The 15,852-nt window shown below is 48.7% G+C and overlaps 2 protein-coding genes across 2 annotated transcripts; one reads left to right on the top strand and one right to left on the bottom strand.

Annotated features, from left to right (window-relative positions):
* Positions 1-2,341: 2,341 nt before the first annotated feature.
* LOC122613533 (muscarinic acetylcholine receptor DM1) lies at positions 2,342-12,046 on the top strand. The gene is made up of 5 exons (XM_043787747.1): positions 2,342-2,435; positions 7,030-8,147; positions 8,457-8,640; positions 8,699-8,835; positions 10,223-12,046. Exons 2-5 carry the CDS (start codon positions 7,192-7,194, stop codon positions 11,325-11,327), a joined length of 2,382 nt encoding a protein of 793 aa, XP_043643682.1. The 5' UTR covers positions 2,342-2,435; positions 7,030-7,191; the 3' UTR covers positions 11,328-12,046.
* A 208-nt stretch (positions 12,047-12,254) lies between these two features.
* On the bottom strand, positions 12,255-14,382 carry LOC122614212. Its single transcript, XM_043788740.1, has 2 exons — positions 14,049-14,382; positions 12,255-13,993 (listed from the first exon to the last, which is right to left on the bottom strand). The coding sequence occupies exons 1-2, from the start codon at positions 14,164-14,166 to the stop codon at positions 13,674-13,676; spliced, it is 438 nt and encodes a 145-aa protein (XP_043644675.1). The 5' UTR covers positions 14,167-14,382; the 3' UTR covers positions 12,255-13,673.
* Positions 14,383-15,852: the final 1,470 nt, after the last annotated feature.

Genomic DNA, 15,852 nt, shown 5'->3' with positions numbered 1-15,852 from the left:
CAGTACCAAAAATGGCCAAACTCTCGCCAGCATTCCAACGGCAATGGCAACGGCATGCGTCCCTTGGGCCTGGCATTTCTCTAGCTGGGCGATGGCATGCTGTGCCTTTCGATTACATGGTCAACGGTGCGTATGGGCAACGTGGTGGCGGTGGCACTGCAAAGAATTTTCCGGCTTTCGAGAGCGTGCGGTGTCACTACCAAATTCCAGCATGTGGATGCATTGGCCACTGCTAAAGCCGACCCCCCGCCGCAGCACCCGCTTTTGGCCGTCTATTGCAGCAGGTATTGGAATGGGATTTTCTCGGGACCACACCCTCGGTCCACTCGCTCAATCAATTCGCCCCTAATCCGGACTGGCCCTCCTCTCACATCACCCATCCCCCATCTGCATCCTCCTGCTCCCGGCGGCACAGAGCTCTTACTCATCTTACTCATCTTTCCTTTTGCATTGTCCATTTATGTATTTTTATATCACATGTGCACATGTGCTGGCATGACGAGCACACAGAAGTATCCGCACTCGCAGACCTCAGCACATGCCAAGCCCAAGGGAAGGTGCGGGCTTGTCGGTGGCCAGGATTCGGGTGGCTCCTGCTCGTGGGCTGGGTGTGGGTCGCTGGGGCCAGTGCCAGTGCCATGTCCGCTGCGTTAGTTCCATTGTTGTCCAGTTTAAACGCAACATGAGTTGCTATTAATAAAGCCAAGGCACTTGAGGGACCCGCTCGCCATGGACGAAGGGTTCGAAGTGAAAGTACTGTAATGTAATTAGCTCGAGGATGGGCAATAATCATGGGGGTTCCTTAGTTATTAGCCAGAACAAGGAATTTAGTTTAAATTGTAGACTTAGTAATATGGTCACTTATCTCTAATACACAGGAAAGGTCTTTAATATTTATTGACCATCATTATTCTTGAGCATTCAGCACCCCAGCTATGCTTACCTTTCTTGACGCTCTGAGTATAAAACCCTCCAGTCGAAATTCCGCCAAAGCCCAAGTGGTTATTCTCCTCACAAGCTCGGAATGCCCATTGAACTGGCAATTGTGACCGTACGCCGCTGGTGTTATTTAATTGAAATGTGAATGCGCTTTTCCAGCGCTTCCACTTCACACGAACACCCTCGCAGCGGCACTCACACAAATGCGTTACGCTTACACTCGTGCGCCAGGAGTCCCATTGAAAAGTGGCTAGTGTTGCTGCTGCTGCTGTTGCTGTTGCTGTTGCTGCTGCTGATGCTGCTGCAGATGTGGCAGTCGTAGATGCTGCTGCTACACAAGATGGCACTCGAGCCATGCCCGTGGGCCTCGTGCGGACTTGTCTTCGCCACCTGGAATTCCCCTGCCACCCACTGGGCGCCTCTATCCCCTGGCCCCCCGTATCCCTAAGTCCGCCCTGCCCCCTACAGCCTACCCCTCAGTCGTCGCGCAGTTGGACTGTTGCGGCGTTTCATTCATATTCATCCATTAAGTTCCGCTGCCAGCACATTTTCGGCTGCACACGCACACGAACACGCACACACACAGCCGCAGCCCGTTTTTCCGTATGTCCTTTGTGCGAGGGTGTTGGTAAAAGGATGCTCGCCATGCTGCCCAACAAACACAAATTCCAGCATAAGGAACGCGCGTCGCCCACACTCTCCACGTCCACGTCGCCTCTCTCGGCTGCTGCTCGGCTCTGGCTCTCCGCTCCTCGGCTCTGTACCGTTATATACCTTGGCCAGAATTTTCAGCTTCAGTCCCGGATGAGATTTGGCAACGTGCGCTACAGCCTCTCTAGCGCGAAACGCTGAAAAGTAGTAGCAACAATAACCGAGTGGAAAACAAACGCGTGCAAGAGCTGTCAGCGGTGTCGGGGGAATTTTTACAACGAGCAATAATTAAATACTTAAGTTAAAGCAAGTCATTAGAGTTGTGCTGTGCCCGCATAGCGAGTAAAACAAACCCAGTTGCAATGTTAAATGTGCTAACTTTAAGCACGCAAAGTCGCCGACGTCGGCGTCGCAGTTCGCATTGTGTATAATAAAATTGGCGAAAGGCGAAATGAATTGAGCAGGATCCAAAGAGCAGGAGGCGGAGGCGGAGGCGCTGGGGGCGGGGCAGCCAGGAGCGGCAGGATACGATACTAGAAAGCAGAAGCGAAGATGTGCGCGCACAATACAAAAAATTACAAAGCATACTTTTGGGAGCGGCAAATGGCCAAAATCAACAGAAGCAGCAAAAGCAACACCAACGCCACGGCAGCGACGCCAGCAGAGGCAGCATCTCTAAGCCCAAAAACAAAAACAAAAACAAAGCCAGTAACAACAGCAGCAGCAGCAACAACAACAGCGATGTCACCGTTACAACGGAACCTTCCCAAATAAGCAATAGGTTAGAGCAAGAGGGCACGCGAGCGCCACGAGAGAGCTCCGACAGCGAGAGAGGGAGCGAGAACGTAAGTGAGAGTTCAGTTCCCCAGTGTGTGTGTGTGTGCGTGCGTTGGCGTCGCCGTCGACTGCGGCGTCGGCAGCGCTGCTTTCTCCGTTTCCAGTGCTCTCGTTTTGATTAAACTTTGTGCGAGTAGGTCGGTGGGGCGCGGCTCAGCCAACCCCCCCGCCCCGCGCCCTGTAGCGCCACCACCCGCTCGACCTACAACCCAGCAGTTCGCACAACCTCACCCGAGTCTACACAGCGAGAAACGTTGCAAGCAGCACAGTCATTAGTTGTAGTTCGTGTGAAGAGCTGGCTTGAAAAGTTCACATGCAAGCATTCACATGGCAAGCTTGGTGAAACTGTTCGAAAGTGAAGTCTAAAGTTTTTATTTATATAGATATATTATTAACAATCTATGAAGTGGCAGTGAAATAATGTGATTAGAAAGAATGTGAACTGCAATTCTCCGCCACAAGGCAACCAGTTTTTCTCTATGTGTGGGCGCATTTCGCTGGGCAATATGCTTAGCGGACAGTCGGAGCATAAGGTGAAAGCCAGTCCAGCAATTTAATTTCCGCAAACAAGCCAGGCAAAGCAGCTCGCATTTCGGTCCAAGGAAACGCTGAAAAGCAGGCAGCACAGCACAGGAACAGGCAACATAGAACAGAGAACAGAAAGCAGGCAACAGAACAGAAAGCAGTCAACAGCTAACGGCATCCGCTTGGCATCAGCAGCCATGTGGCAAGCAATTAAACTCGCGCGAAATTAACATAAGCCAGCAGAAAAGAAAAGAAAGGAGAAATGGGCGCAGTGAAAGACAGGGCGCTCGAAAGTATGCAAGCTAGTTGGCCTGCCCATCCTTTCCTTTCGCAGCCTCTCCCCTCCCTCTTTACTCGCAAAGTGCGTGCGTGCGTGTGTGTGTGTGCGCGTGTGTGGGTGGGCGAGTGGGTGTGTTTAAATAGGCGTGAGCGAGTGTGTGTGAGCGTTGACAGAGCCCGCATAAAAAGCGAGCCAGAACGAGAATAACCAATGCAAAATAAAGCCGACTGTTGATGAGCTGATCAAAAATATACACTTTCGAGGACAGTGAAGCTCGGCAAATAGGGGAAGATAATTTGCGCGCATGCAGCGAAAAACTTTGAGAACGAGAAAGTCCTTTGTTGTTAGCAGTGTTCAAAAGCGTCGCACTTCCGTTTAAGGAATATTTTGTTGCATACTTTCTGGCAAACGTGTCTAAGGATCCACAAAAGCTGGTGAGGTCGTAATATATTGAGGGGACTGCCAAACAAGTTACTTAAATCACTGAATAATTACAAATGGGAGGCGTTAGTCAATACTTCACTCTTCATTAAATCGACGGTTGCCAGGAGCTTACGCATAAGAACTGTGTCACCTGATGGCCTGTAAGCACCTGATAAGGGCAATGTAACAATCATCCAGTGAGCCACTAATTGACTGGCGTTATAATTTACTCGGCTGTGATAATCAGGCAGATTTACAATTGCCAAAACTGCATCTGGCCATAGACATCTGGGCCAGACTGGCGGCCTACAAGGCACAACACAGTTCCCATGGCTGAAAAGTGAAGTGTGATTTGATTAGCGGTTGCTTGGTGGGCTCACTGTGCTTACCCCATCGTTCCACCAGCTCGTGGCAGTGTCATAAAAATAGCCTAATAAATGGCAAAACAAATCCTCGCGGGTCGCAGGTTGCTCAGCTATAAGCGTGTGTGTGTGTATGTGTGGTATATGGTATGCTCGTGTTGTGTGTTGTGTATGGTATATGGTTACTTGTGTTTTTGCGCCCGACGCATTTGATAATAAATCCATAAATCCTTTTTTATGGCAGCCAAAAAGCGAGGCACGGCAACAAGGAGCTCAATTCGATTACTTGCCGAAGGAGCGGTCGCCTGATAAATTTGAATGTAGCACAAGCGGACAGCCGATGGCAGCTGATTACCAATAACTACATTCCCCGAAAAATGCCAATACATGCTATCATTGGAAAATGTATAGTTTACAGTCAAATGGTATTAAGTTTTCCCTTCAAAAATTCTCTGAATTCGTTTATCCGGAATTTCTTAGAAAGGAGCATCCTGTCGTATCAGTTTCTATCGGTGTAGTTCCGCCCCACGAGGCCGTAATCTGACGTGGCCAAGTCAAAATCACGTAGCCGCAGCGTAGAGAAATAGCGCTCCAACTACTTGGGTCTCTGAGGAGAAGCCCCCACACATGGGGATAACCGAGAAGTAGCGAGTCACACGAGCGATTTGTTTTTTCACTTATTGGAAATGTTCTGCCCTCTCCATTTGTTGCTGAGGTTGTTGTTTTTCGTGTTGTTGTTGTTCTTGTTGTTGTCAGTACGATACGTCGGCTCAATTTATGGCGCCCCATTGGTTTTGCCCATCTCACCAGTTTGTTAGCTTGTTTTGCAATTGATTTATACGTGTGTGCGTGTTTTCAATGAGATAAACAGACGGATTTTGATTGATTTATTGTTTAACGCTGCATTTAATTGGGCATCCTTTGGAGTTAAAGCCATAAATAGCCCAAAAACAAGGACACAGCACAGTCGCTGCAAATTACGCACTTTTCGAGCTCCACAAAGGTCAATTGAATCGTCAACGTGCACATTTCAGTTAGTGATGATTCGTGGTAATTCAATTCGTTCGTTAATTGATGCTATTTGCATTGGGCGTCGCATTCGACCGCATATGTGTGTATGTTGTTATGCGACCTGAAAGTAGGCTATGATATTTTAAAGGCCAATTAATCACCCGTTCGGCTTGTTTTCTTGCAATTCAGGGGTTCTAACAACTGGCAACTACAAGTTAATTGGTTTAGTTGGAAAACTGTATGTCTATTCAGGTCATTTGCTGTTCGGATAATTCATTTGGTTATGGTTTTTAATGGCTTTCACAGAACTTATATTTTTCCAGGAAAATTAATCCATTTAACAAGATGTGCTATTTTAGTTCAGCGGGTGAAACAGCGGTTCAATTGGATGATGTGTGTTATTTCACGTAGATAACGTTTAATTACAAGCTAATAGTGGTTAAGATTACAGTAGTGATTGCGCGCTGATAACAGCGCCTAACTGCCGAAAATCAAATATTAAATAGGTTTTCTGCAAAAGATACGTAAATTAGTTTTCTGGAATTTGACCCTTTTGTGGCCTGATGTGTATGAAACCGCCCTGACCAACGACAATGGCTCGGCGCACAATAACTTCGCATCCATTGAATGCGAATCAATCACGGACAGCTCATTGTGGCCTGTTCATTTCGCCACGTATCGTGGCCTATCAATCAGCTGGCAGCCATGGCGTATGCGTAACGTGGCTTTTCAATGCGAGCTGGTGAAAAACTTTCCAAATCAAAGTCGCCGCGCACAATGGCTGCCAAATGAACAAGCCCCCACCCCCGCGGCCAGATATCTATAGGCATATGGCCAATGACAACATCAATAGTTTTGAAAAGTGTCAGAGGAAGCCGCCTGGAACATTTCCGTGCCAAAGTGTCGGGGCTCGCAACTCGCAGCTCGATGCTCCTTGTTCGAGCCAAGTTCCTCCTCGACTGTTGCACGGCTGTTGTTATTTTTGTCGTTTTTGCCACTGCCATTGTTGGCAACAGTAATAAACGAACAACAAATGTTGTGGGTGTGGCTGAAATGGTTGAAATGGTTGAAATGGCTGAACGGCTGCAAATGGGCTGGCTGAGGCCTGCCAAGGAAACGCATTCAAGCCGTTTTCATTTTCATTTACATTTACATATACAAATACATATACATGTACATTTACGTTTTCATTTCCATTAAAACAAATCACACAGAAAATGTCATTTTGCAGAAAGCACAAAGCCAGTCGGCCCCTGGCATTGTAAATATGTTATTCTGCTTCCTTTCCCAGGATTCCTTGCCAAGATGAGATATATCAAAGGCCACTGCTGGGACAGTTTCTCATAAATCTCGCCGTTCTTCTTTTCATGCCTCTTGGCCATCCGCCGACTTGGACATTCGGGAATGGTGTGACTGTATGCATTTGCCAGCCCAACATGCAATTACTCTTGGAGCCTGAAGGCCTCAAGTCGATTATAGCCGCTAAGCTCAAGTATTTTACGCTGCTTAGCCGCCCAAGTTGGCCCATCATAATTATCGCCGCATCCGGATGCGAAAAACGCGCTTCTCGCATCTCGCGCTCTTATTCCTTACGCCCACTGACATCTTCTGACATTTACACATCTTCCTGGTTAATTTAATAAATTTCTGCGGCGCCACTTTGCAGCACATCCTTCGGCATCTATGTGGAATTTATTACGCTCGTTCAGAAAGCTGTAAATTTACCAAGTTACGAGATCTTCGAACGGTTAACTATAAGGCAGTAAAGGAGTTTTCAGCTTGGGTACTCCGATACTGCACTGAAAACATAATGGTTAAAGTAAAGTGTGCTTGTGGGATTAAAAAACTCGTGCTTAAATTCAATCCAGTTAACATGCAGCTATTAACGAACAACAGTTAGAATAGTAATGTAGAACATTATATCAAAATAATTATTTCAGGCTGCTTTCCGGTCGGACAATTTGACATCCCACCTAACATCCCCGTTTTTCTTCCTTTCAGGGTCTGCGAAAATGGCCAACGCCTTGCGTGGGTGCAGTAAAAAGGATAAGCAGCGGATGGGGCTCAACTAAGAGACAAGCCAAACACAGAGAGAGAGAAAGCGCGCGACAGCGAGCATCGTAATCCTTACAGCTGCAAAGTACATAAAATCACGTATACGCCATGGAGCCGGTCATGAGTCTGGCATTGGCCGCCCATGGCCCGCCCAGCATACTAGAGCCGCTGTTTAAGACCGTAACCACGAGCACAACGACCACCACGACCACGACGACCAGCACGACGACGACGACGGCGAGTCCTGCAGGCTACTCGCCAGGATACCCGGGCACCACCCTCCTGACCGCCCTGTTCGAGAACCTGACGTCCACGGCGGCCAGCGGGCTATACGATCCCTATGCGGGAATGTACGGGAACCAGACAAACGGCACCATGGGCTTCGAGACGAAGGGACCGCGGTACTCACTGGCCTCCATGGTGGTCATGGGCTTCGTGGCGGCGATTTTGAGCACGGTGACGGTGGCGGGCAATGTCATGGTGATGATATCCTTCAAGATCGACAAGCAGCTGCAGACGATCAGCAACTACTTCCTGTTCTCGCTGGCCATCGCGGACTTCGCCATCGGCGCGATATCGATGCCGCTCTTTGCGGTGACCACAATCCTGGGCTACTGGCCCCTGGGTCCCATCGTCTGCGACACCTGGCTGGCCCTGGACTACCTGGCGTCGAATGCGTCGGTGCTGAACCTGCTGATCATCAGTTTCGATCGCTACTTCAGTGTCACTCGGCCGCTGACGTACCGCGCCAAAAGGACCACCAATCGGGCGGCGGTGATGATTGGCGCCGCCTGGGGCATCAGCCTGCTCCTCTGGCCGCCCTGGATCTACAGCTGGCCCTACATCGAGGGCAAGCGGACGGTGCCCAAGGACGAGTGCTACATCCAGTTCATCGAGACCAACCAGTACATCACCTTCGGCACGGCACTGGCCGCCTTCTACTTCCCGGTCACCATCATGTGCTTCCTCTACTGGCGCATCTGGCGCGAGACGAAAAAGCGGCAGAAGGACCTGCCCAACCTGCAGGCTGGCAAGAAGGACTCCAGCAAGAGATCGAACAGCAGGTGAGGGAAAGCGTGGTATTTCTTCAGTAGGCGGAAGAACAATATTACTTCCTCTAGTACCTTAAAGTAAAATCAAATGATTAGGCGCTGAGTTGGAATATCTTGTGCTTATTTGGCGACCCAATGAGCTGCATCATTTTGTATTTGGAATGCAGAAACAGTTTCCATTTCACAGCTCATTGATTCGTTTTCTTTGATTACAGTATAGTATCCTTTTGCACCCACAAACTTACAAGTTTGTTTTGTTTGGCCTTTCTAAATATATAACTAAGCACTTAGGCAAATAATGGAATATTGTGACTTTTGCAGTGATGAGAACACGGTGGTGAATCACGCCTCCGGCGGCCTGCTGGCCTTCGCCCAGGTGGGCGGCAACGACCATGACACCTGGCGACGACCGCGCTCCGAGAGTTCGGCGGACGCGGAGAGTGTCTACATGACCAACATGGTCATCGACTCCGGCTACCACGGGATGCACTCGCGCAAGTCAAGCGTAGGATCATTTGATCTCCTTTTCCCTGTTTCTGGTTACTAATGCACACCATCCACAGATCAAAAGCACGAATACAATCAAAAAATCGTACACCTGCTTCGGCAGCATCAAGGAGTGGTGCATTGCGTGGTGGCACTCCGGTCGCGAGGACTCCGACGACTTCGCCTACGAGCAGGAGGAGCCTTCTGATTTAGGGTATGCAACACCAGTAACAATTGAAACTCCTTTACAAAGCTCCGTCTCCAGGTAGTAAAAACAATCAAAATTCTGAACTTTAATCGTCTATATTTCGAGTAAGCCGACACCGCACCCACTCTCTCACCCCCAGTTATGCGTATGACTCGCTTCCTTTGCACCCAGAGCACTTTTTCGAGTGGCAAACAAACAGCAAACAACCTGCACCCAAATATATCACACATACTTGTATACCTTCGATTTCCCATCCAATGCCTGTGCACACAAACGCAAAGTGGCAGTGGTGGAGAGTGTCCAGGAGGAGGAGCCTGAGCCCGTTCTCCACTGGCCACCATGATGCACCAATCCCACTCCATCTCCCTCTCCCTGCCCCGCGACCACTCCCAGCACCCAACCACACACGAATCCATCAAAGTCCATCCAGCACTAAAGTAATCCACGTAGATGGAAGGCTTTGCACCACTGCACACATCGGGATGGAAACTAATTGCGGCTTACAGTCCAAGGTAGTTGGAGCTGGCCACTGTGCCCGGAGTTTCTCCATTCCGCTGGCTGTAATTAATTCATGGGATTGGATTTGAACAAGTGATAGTTGCAGCTTAGGTTACAAATCGCTCTTGAGCCCTTTCTAAATTTCATATTCTCCACAGCGAAGAATTTGTTTAACCTAACTTTAAAATCAAGCTAATATTTCATATAGTTAATTTCGTTTAAAATTTGTTCAACAATTTGTCCAATTCAGCAGAAATGCTTAGTTCAATTTCTGCATTAAGCTCTCTCGACGTGAATAAATTCACAGTCCGCGTGCAAATTGGTCGCATAGATCAGTGGGGAATAATTAGCAAATATAAACAGTCAAATAATTCGCTAATGTGCAAATCCATGTGGAATCTGAATTAGCATAGAAACGAGTTGGGAAAATGAGCTTTTTGGATGAATCCGCGATGTGCCGCCATTGAGGCCAGCCCAAAAATGTGTAGGATAGCCACTTCATACGCGATAGCTATAATTGAAACGAGTGCCAGCAACCAGAAATGCATTTTAAAGATACGTATCTCTTTGACCGCTGGACTTGTTTCAATTTATGTGTGCCATTGGCCATCGGGCATCGGGCATCGGCTGGGTAATCGATTTAAGCTGCGATTTCCGGCCACTTGTTTCCATTCCAAATGCACTGCCCACATGCATGATGTGATTCTGTGTCCTTTCTGTCCATTTGGACGAGCGGAGGCACAGTTGCACCCAGATTTTGGCCCGAGCTGTTGTTCATGTTCTAGTTGCCTGTCAGTGTCGTTGGAGTGGTCCACTCTAATGTGTGTTTGTCGCAATGCCAACTCAATGCTAACCCAATGCCACATCCTGTCTTCTCTCTTCCTCCACATCGCAGATGCACCTCGATGAACGTGATGCGGGACAACTACTCGATGGGCGGCAGCGTGAGCGGCGTGCGGCCGCCCAGCATTCTGCTGTCGGATGTCTCGCCCACGCCGCTGCCACGCCCACCGCTCGCCTCCATTTCGCAGCTGCAGGAAATGAGTGCGGTTGCGGCGAGCACAACGGCGAATGTGAATCCCAGTGGCAATGGCAATGGCAATGGCGCCCTCAACAACAACAACAACAGCAGCCACAACGGGAATGGCGCAGTGAACGGCAACGGGGCCGGAAACGGAAGTGGAATCGGACTGGGAACAACCGGAAATGCGACGCATCGCGACTCGCGCACCCTGCCCGTTATCAATCGCATTAACTCACGGTCGGTGAGCCAGGACTCCGTGTACACGATACTCATCCGCCTGCCATCCGACGGAGCATCCAGCCATGCGGCCAACGGAGGCGGAGGAGGAGGTGCCGCCGGTGCCGGGGCAGCTGCCTCCACAGCCTTGAGCCTGCAAGGCGACTGTGCGCCCTCCATCAAGATGATACACGAGGACGGGCCCACGACGACGGCGGCGGCTCCTCCTTTGGCAAGCGCCGCAGCCGCCACTCGACGACCTTTGCCCTCGCGAGACTCTGAGTTCAGCCTGCCCCTCGGACGGAGGATGTCCCATGCTCAGCACGATGCCAGGCTGCTGAACGCCAAGGTCATACCCAAGCAGCTGGGCAAGGCTGGGGCCGGGGCAGTGGGCGGCGGAGTGGGCGGGGCCCACGCGCTCATGAACGCCCGCAATGCGGCCAAGAAGAAGAAGAAATCGCAGGAGAAGCGGCAGGAGTCGAAGGCGGCCAAGACGCTGTCGGCCATCCTGCTGAGCTTCATCATCACGTGGACACCGTACAACATCCTGGTGCTGATCAAGCCGCTGACCACCTGCTCCGACTGCATACCCACGGAGCTGTGGGACTTCTTCTACGCCCTGTGCTACATCAACTCGACGATCAACCCCATGTGCTACGCCCTGTGCAACGCCACCTTCCGGCGGACCTACGTCCGCATCCTCACCTGCAAGTGGCACACCCGGAACCGCGAGGGCATGGTGCGCGGCGTCTACAACTAGATAATTAATACTTAATCACCCATCATCTGGCCGGTTAACTACTAGTAGTTGCAATAAGTGTTGTGTGCTAGAACTTTTGGGAGGCAGTAAAACCAAAACTAGGCTTAGGATTACCCATTGACAAGCAGTACTGATTTTTTGATGTCTAGCCCCCGACTATATACACGCATCACCATTCCGGGAGGGTTGCCATAAATAATAATTGCCAGAACTGAGGTTTCGCGCGGTGTCAAGATAAGTTTTAAGTAAGTTTCAGAAGGGAACTTCTGCGGTGTGCAATAGTGTTTCTCTCAAAGATCGGAAACAAGGTTCTTTAAAGTTCTAAAGATATGGTTAGGCAGGAACTTACCTACCACCTACTTACCTCTTCCAAGCCAAGTTAGTTGCAACCCATGAAGTTCGACCAACTGCTTCCAAGCAAGCCAAAGATCTCATTAAGGTATCTTTAGACTAGTTCCCGAGGCAACCCTCCGCAGCACCTGATCACAGCAGAATTATCACGATGATCACGGTCCCAGGATCCTCCCGGGAGGAGGAGATTCCATTTTGTTAGGCGTTTACGTACTGTTAGGTAGGCACCTGCTCGATGCAAGATGAATTTAATACAAATATAATGGATTACGATTGCAATTCATACATACACATATATAAGATATACAGTATATTTATTATTATACACATGGCAAATGAGTTAGCTTAAGTTGTTGGCGAAAGTTGTAGGCAGAAAGAGGCAGAAACCAAAGAAGCTTTAATACAAGTTCAAAGTAGGAGGATTAAGTTCCGCGGGCAACGAATGCGAATGCGAATGCATCTTGCATCTTGGCCAACCAATGGAATCGTTTTGTTCTCCTTACGATTTTCGTTGTGTAGGTGGGGGATATGATATGGGGGGAAATGGGATATGACATGTATTAATTGTAGGGGGAATATTGTGATTGTACTGCTCGTTTTCAATAGTTAAAGTTTGTTTTTTTGTACATGTGTGTAGAAACCAAACCAAAGGCGAACAAGCGTCAACCGTGCAAATCAATTTGTAGACACATACCTGCTAATATATCGGAATATGTATGTATAAAATAACGATTATTTGTATGTATTAAGAACGCAACCCACCATGGTTCGACAACTAAGAACAAACCTTTTGTAACTGACGTGGAAAATGTCCCCGAAAAACCGGGACGATCTTAAATCTTAACCCAAGAGTAACAACAGTAACGCAAGCAATATGTTTGGGGCACGTGTGTCGAAGAGATGGCCCAGTTGGGGAGGATCAGGACACAGACACGGACGTGGGGCGGGTATCATTGAGATCTGGAATCAGAGATCTACGATCTTGGAGCAGGATCGCGAGGACCCGGACACTGGACGGATAGTATTAGTAACCCTATCAACAGGTTGTGCTGAAAGTGGCCAATCCGTCGACTGGCGGACCATCTCTTTGGGCAGCATCCCGAACTCATAGCAACCACTCATAGCTATTAGCCAATTGCTTCTTCGAAGTGCACCAATTCCAGTAACTAACTAATAGTGAACCGCAAGCATATTCATATTCAAGGCATATGAGAGAGTAAACAAAAACATAGCATACAGTGTAAGCAAACGACATCCAGGTACTACGATATATTCGATGCGATCGGGGGAGCGAACATTTTTAATGAGTGTGTAGGTAACTAATTGAAATATTAACAAATTGTTGGCCCCAGTTCGAGAATCGAGAACAGAGAATCGAAGGGACGCGGGGCCTGGTGCGAATCAAGCCGAAATCAAAGCGACATTTGTAGTGTCTGTGACACAGTACGCAAGTACGCATATTTATACCTAACGATACGATATATACAAGTACATATATATGAATACGACGTTTAATATGAATATGAACTAACGATACCGAGCAACAAGAGCAAGTGTAAACAACCAAGCAACCAACCAACCAACTAACCCAAAAGACATGATTTACAACCACGCACACACATCCTAATGAAGCATATAGTACTGCAATCAATATCTAAACGACCCAAGCCAACGCGAGTCGAGAAAACCGAAATCTGAAAACAGAAATCTGAAATAAGAAATCAGAAAACAGAAATCCGAAATACCTACATTTAGCCTTTAGACGTACATGTTTAACACTCGATTACAAATAGATCACGTTTTTGACTACCAAGAGAAAAGGTTTGACATATAGGATTACAACCAAGAACAGATGGACAGCATTTTGACGATGAGAGCAGATTTAATTGCATACAATCTAATTGTTTGGAAATATACTACGATATATAGTAATACATATATAATTTAAAGCTAACAATAAAAATGTGAATGAAAAAGAAGTATACGCATGTATAGTTAGACCTTTTCGGGCTGTTCCTTCTCGTCTTCGTTCCGGTCGCCTTCACCTTCATCTTCGCCAGCGGTTTCCCCATGAGGCCTCATGAGCATCTGGGCATTCTTCTGTATGATCTCCAGTTTGTGCTGCATGAGCTCCTGGCGCCGCTGCTCGGCCTTCAGCTGCTTCTCCTCCAGTTCCTCCAGGGTGAGTGGCTCCGTGCTGGCCGCCTCTTGCATCAGCTGCTGAATCCTCTTCGGTGGCTGGCGCACCGTCTCGTTTAGCGGCATCTCCGGATTGTCGTCGCTCTCCATCGGAATGGTGAAGGCCTCAGAGGCAGCTGAAAGAAGGTTCCTGGTGAAACTCGCAGTAATCGGCTTTATGTCTCCACCTACGGTACTCCTTCTTGGCGTCCATTTTAGTTGCACTGGACTTGGCCGAACCGGGCTTCGATGAGTTGGTGTCTTCTACGGGGGCGGAGGTCTTGGAACTGGAGCAGCCCATGCTACGCATCCACTCAGGCGCAAGGCATTACGCCTAAGACTTCCGTTTTAGTGCTTCCGATACTTTTACCTTTAGCGTTTCCGTTCGGCGGAGAGATGGCTAAGAGCGATGCCGATGTGATTTCCTGCTGCAGCCGCTTGCTTGGTTAGAGCCAACATTCAATTTCCGCCGCCGCTCAGCTCTCAGCTCATTAGACTACGGCCGACTGCAGCTGGGGCCACGTTTAATGGCTCATTAGTATTGATTTTCGCAGGATTGGATTTTCCGTAGGTAACCTAGTCCTCCAGGACACAGCCGTTTGGCGGCACAACGCGATGGCAACTGACTACTTGGACTGCCGAGACTACTGCGAAATTGCAATGCAAAGTTTTCCGCGCGCGTGACCATTATTAATAATCGTCGGAATGGCAGGACAGCAGAGCGGACCAGGATCAATATTCACATGGCTTCGCGTGGGTGCGGTTAATAATGAAGCGGCTAGCCGGGACAAACACGGACGGACAGACAGACAAACATGCACACATGACCAGCACGGACTTGCCCACAAAATGTCAATCAACTCTGCTGGCCATAATCAACGCTAATTGCGGTTCCATTCGCAAACACCGTCGATATCCGAGTTTAGTGACCCACTCAACTTTGACCGGGCCAACGGCGAGTGGGATGTGGCATGTGGGCTGTGGCCGTAGTCTTTGATTTCTGTCTCCGCCGTCAACACTCGGCCATTAAAGCGCACATGGCCCAAACAACTAACGGCTTCCGGCTGAAGACCAAGTCAAAGTCGAAGACCAAGACCGAAACCGAAGCCCACGGAAACCGCGGCGCGTGCCAATCCACCGCCCAGGTAGTCCGTTGTCCACACGGTGGATAAGTACAGTGGAAATACTTGAAGTGCAACTGTCTGCCTTAAGTTAAATCATTTTGGAACTCGAGTAAGGAGAGTGGTTAAGAATTAGTGGTTCTTATTTACGCTAAGACAAGAAGACGCGGTGAGTATAGTGGTTGCCTTCAAGTTATTATCTTAAGAGCAAAGACTAGTTTTCCACCTGTAAAGTTCCAACACTTGCATATCCATTATTTTATTGAGAAGTATTGTTAATGATCCCCATGGTACTCCAATTGGTAAGTGGCAAGCATTAGTATGTGCCACACGTTGCGCCTTTTGTGGCCTTTTGTGGGCCTCCTGCATGCAAAGTGCCTCCGTCGAAGCGGAAGTACTCGACCCCCTTCTCCCCGCCCCGCTCCGCCGGCCAGAAAGATCAATGGGAAGACGGGGACCTGGGCTCCTTAGCCCCAATCGAGGGCCATAAGCGGTAACAGGTGCTAGACGGCGAGTGCGAGTGTGAGTGTGAGTGCGACTACCTGAGCCGGCGGGTAATGAGCGACGTTTAATTAGGTTAAGTGTCAATAAGATTATGTCGTCAATCAATCAATTGCACAATACCCACCACGGACACATCCATCAAGCGGCAAAATACCAAAAGGCATTTTCCGTTGCTCTTTTTGCGAGTGTGCTTAATCCAAGCACTCTCATACTCGTAGATACAAACTATGTATAGTATATATACTAGCAGGTAGGTGTCCATAATCGTTGGGGCGGGCTCTCAGCTGCTTAAGTGTCATTTCACTTGATTGAGCCATGAATTACCTGGCTTAGTTGCCTGCAAATTGGCAAGAATCATTTAATTTAAAGGA

The sequence above is a fragment of the Drosophila teissieri genome, chromosome 2R (genome assembly GCF_016746235.2).
Source record: "Drosophila teissieri strain GT53w chromosome 2R, Prin_Dtei_1.1, whole genome shotgun sequence".
Classification (NCBI taxonomy): domain Eukaryota; kingdom Metazoa; phylum Arthropoda; class Insecta; order Diptera; family Drosophilidae; genus Drosophila; species Drosophila teissieri.
This window is presented reverse-complemented; position numbering and strand designations above follow the sequence as displayed.

What these genes read in the sequence shown, in the direction of transcription:
- LOC122613533 (XM_043787747.1), top strand. Translation starts at nt 7,192, where the DNA reads ATGGAGCCGGTCATGAGTCTGGCATTGGCCGCCCATGGCCCGCCCAGC. An exon ending in AGCAAGAGATCGAACAGCAG is followed by an intron (nt 8,148 to 8,456) that starts GTGAGGGAAAGC and finishes TGACTTTTGCAG; the next exon opens with TGATGAGAACACGGTGGTGA. An exon ending in GAGGAGCCTTCTGATTTAGG is followed by an intron (nt 8,836 to 10,222) that starts GTATGCAACACC and finishes TCCACATCGCAG; the next exon opens with ATGCACCTCGATGAACGTGA.
- LOC122614212 (XM_043788740.1), bottom strand. Translation starts at nt 14,166, where the DNA reads ATGCGTAGCATGGGCTGCTCCAGTTCCAAGACCTCCGCCCCCGTAGAA. An exon ending in GGACGCCAAGAAGGAGTACC is followed by an intron (nt 13,994 to 14,048) that starts GTAGGTGGAGAC and finishes ACCTTCTTTCAG; the next exon opens with CTGCCTCTGAGGCCTTCACC.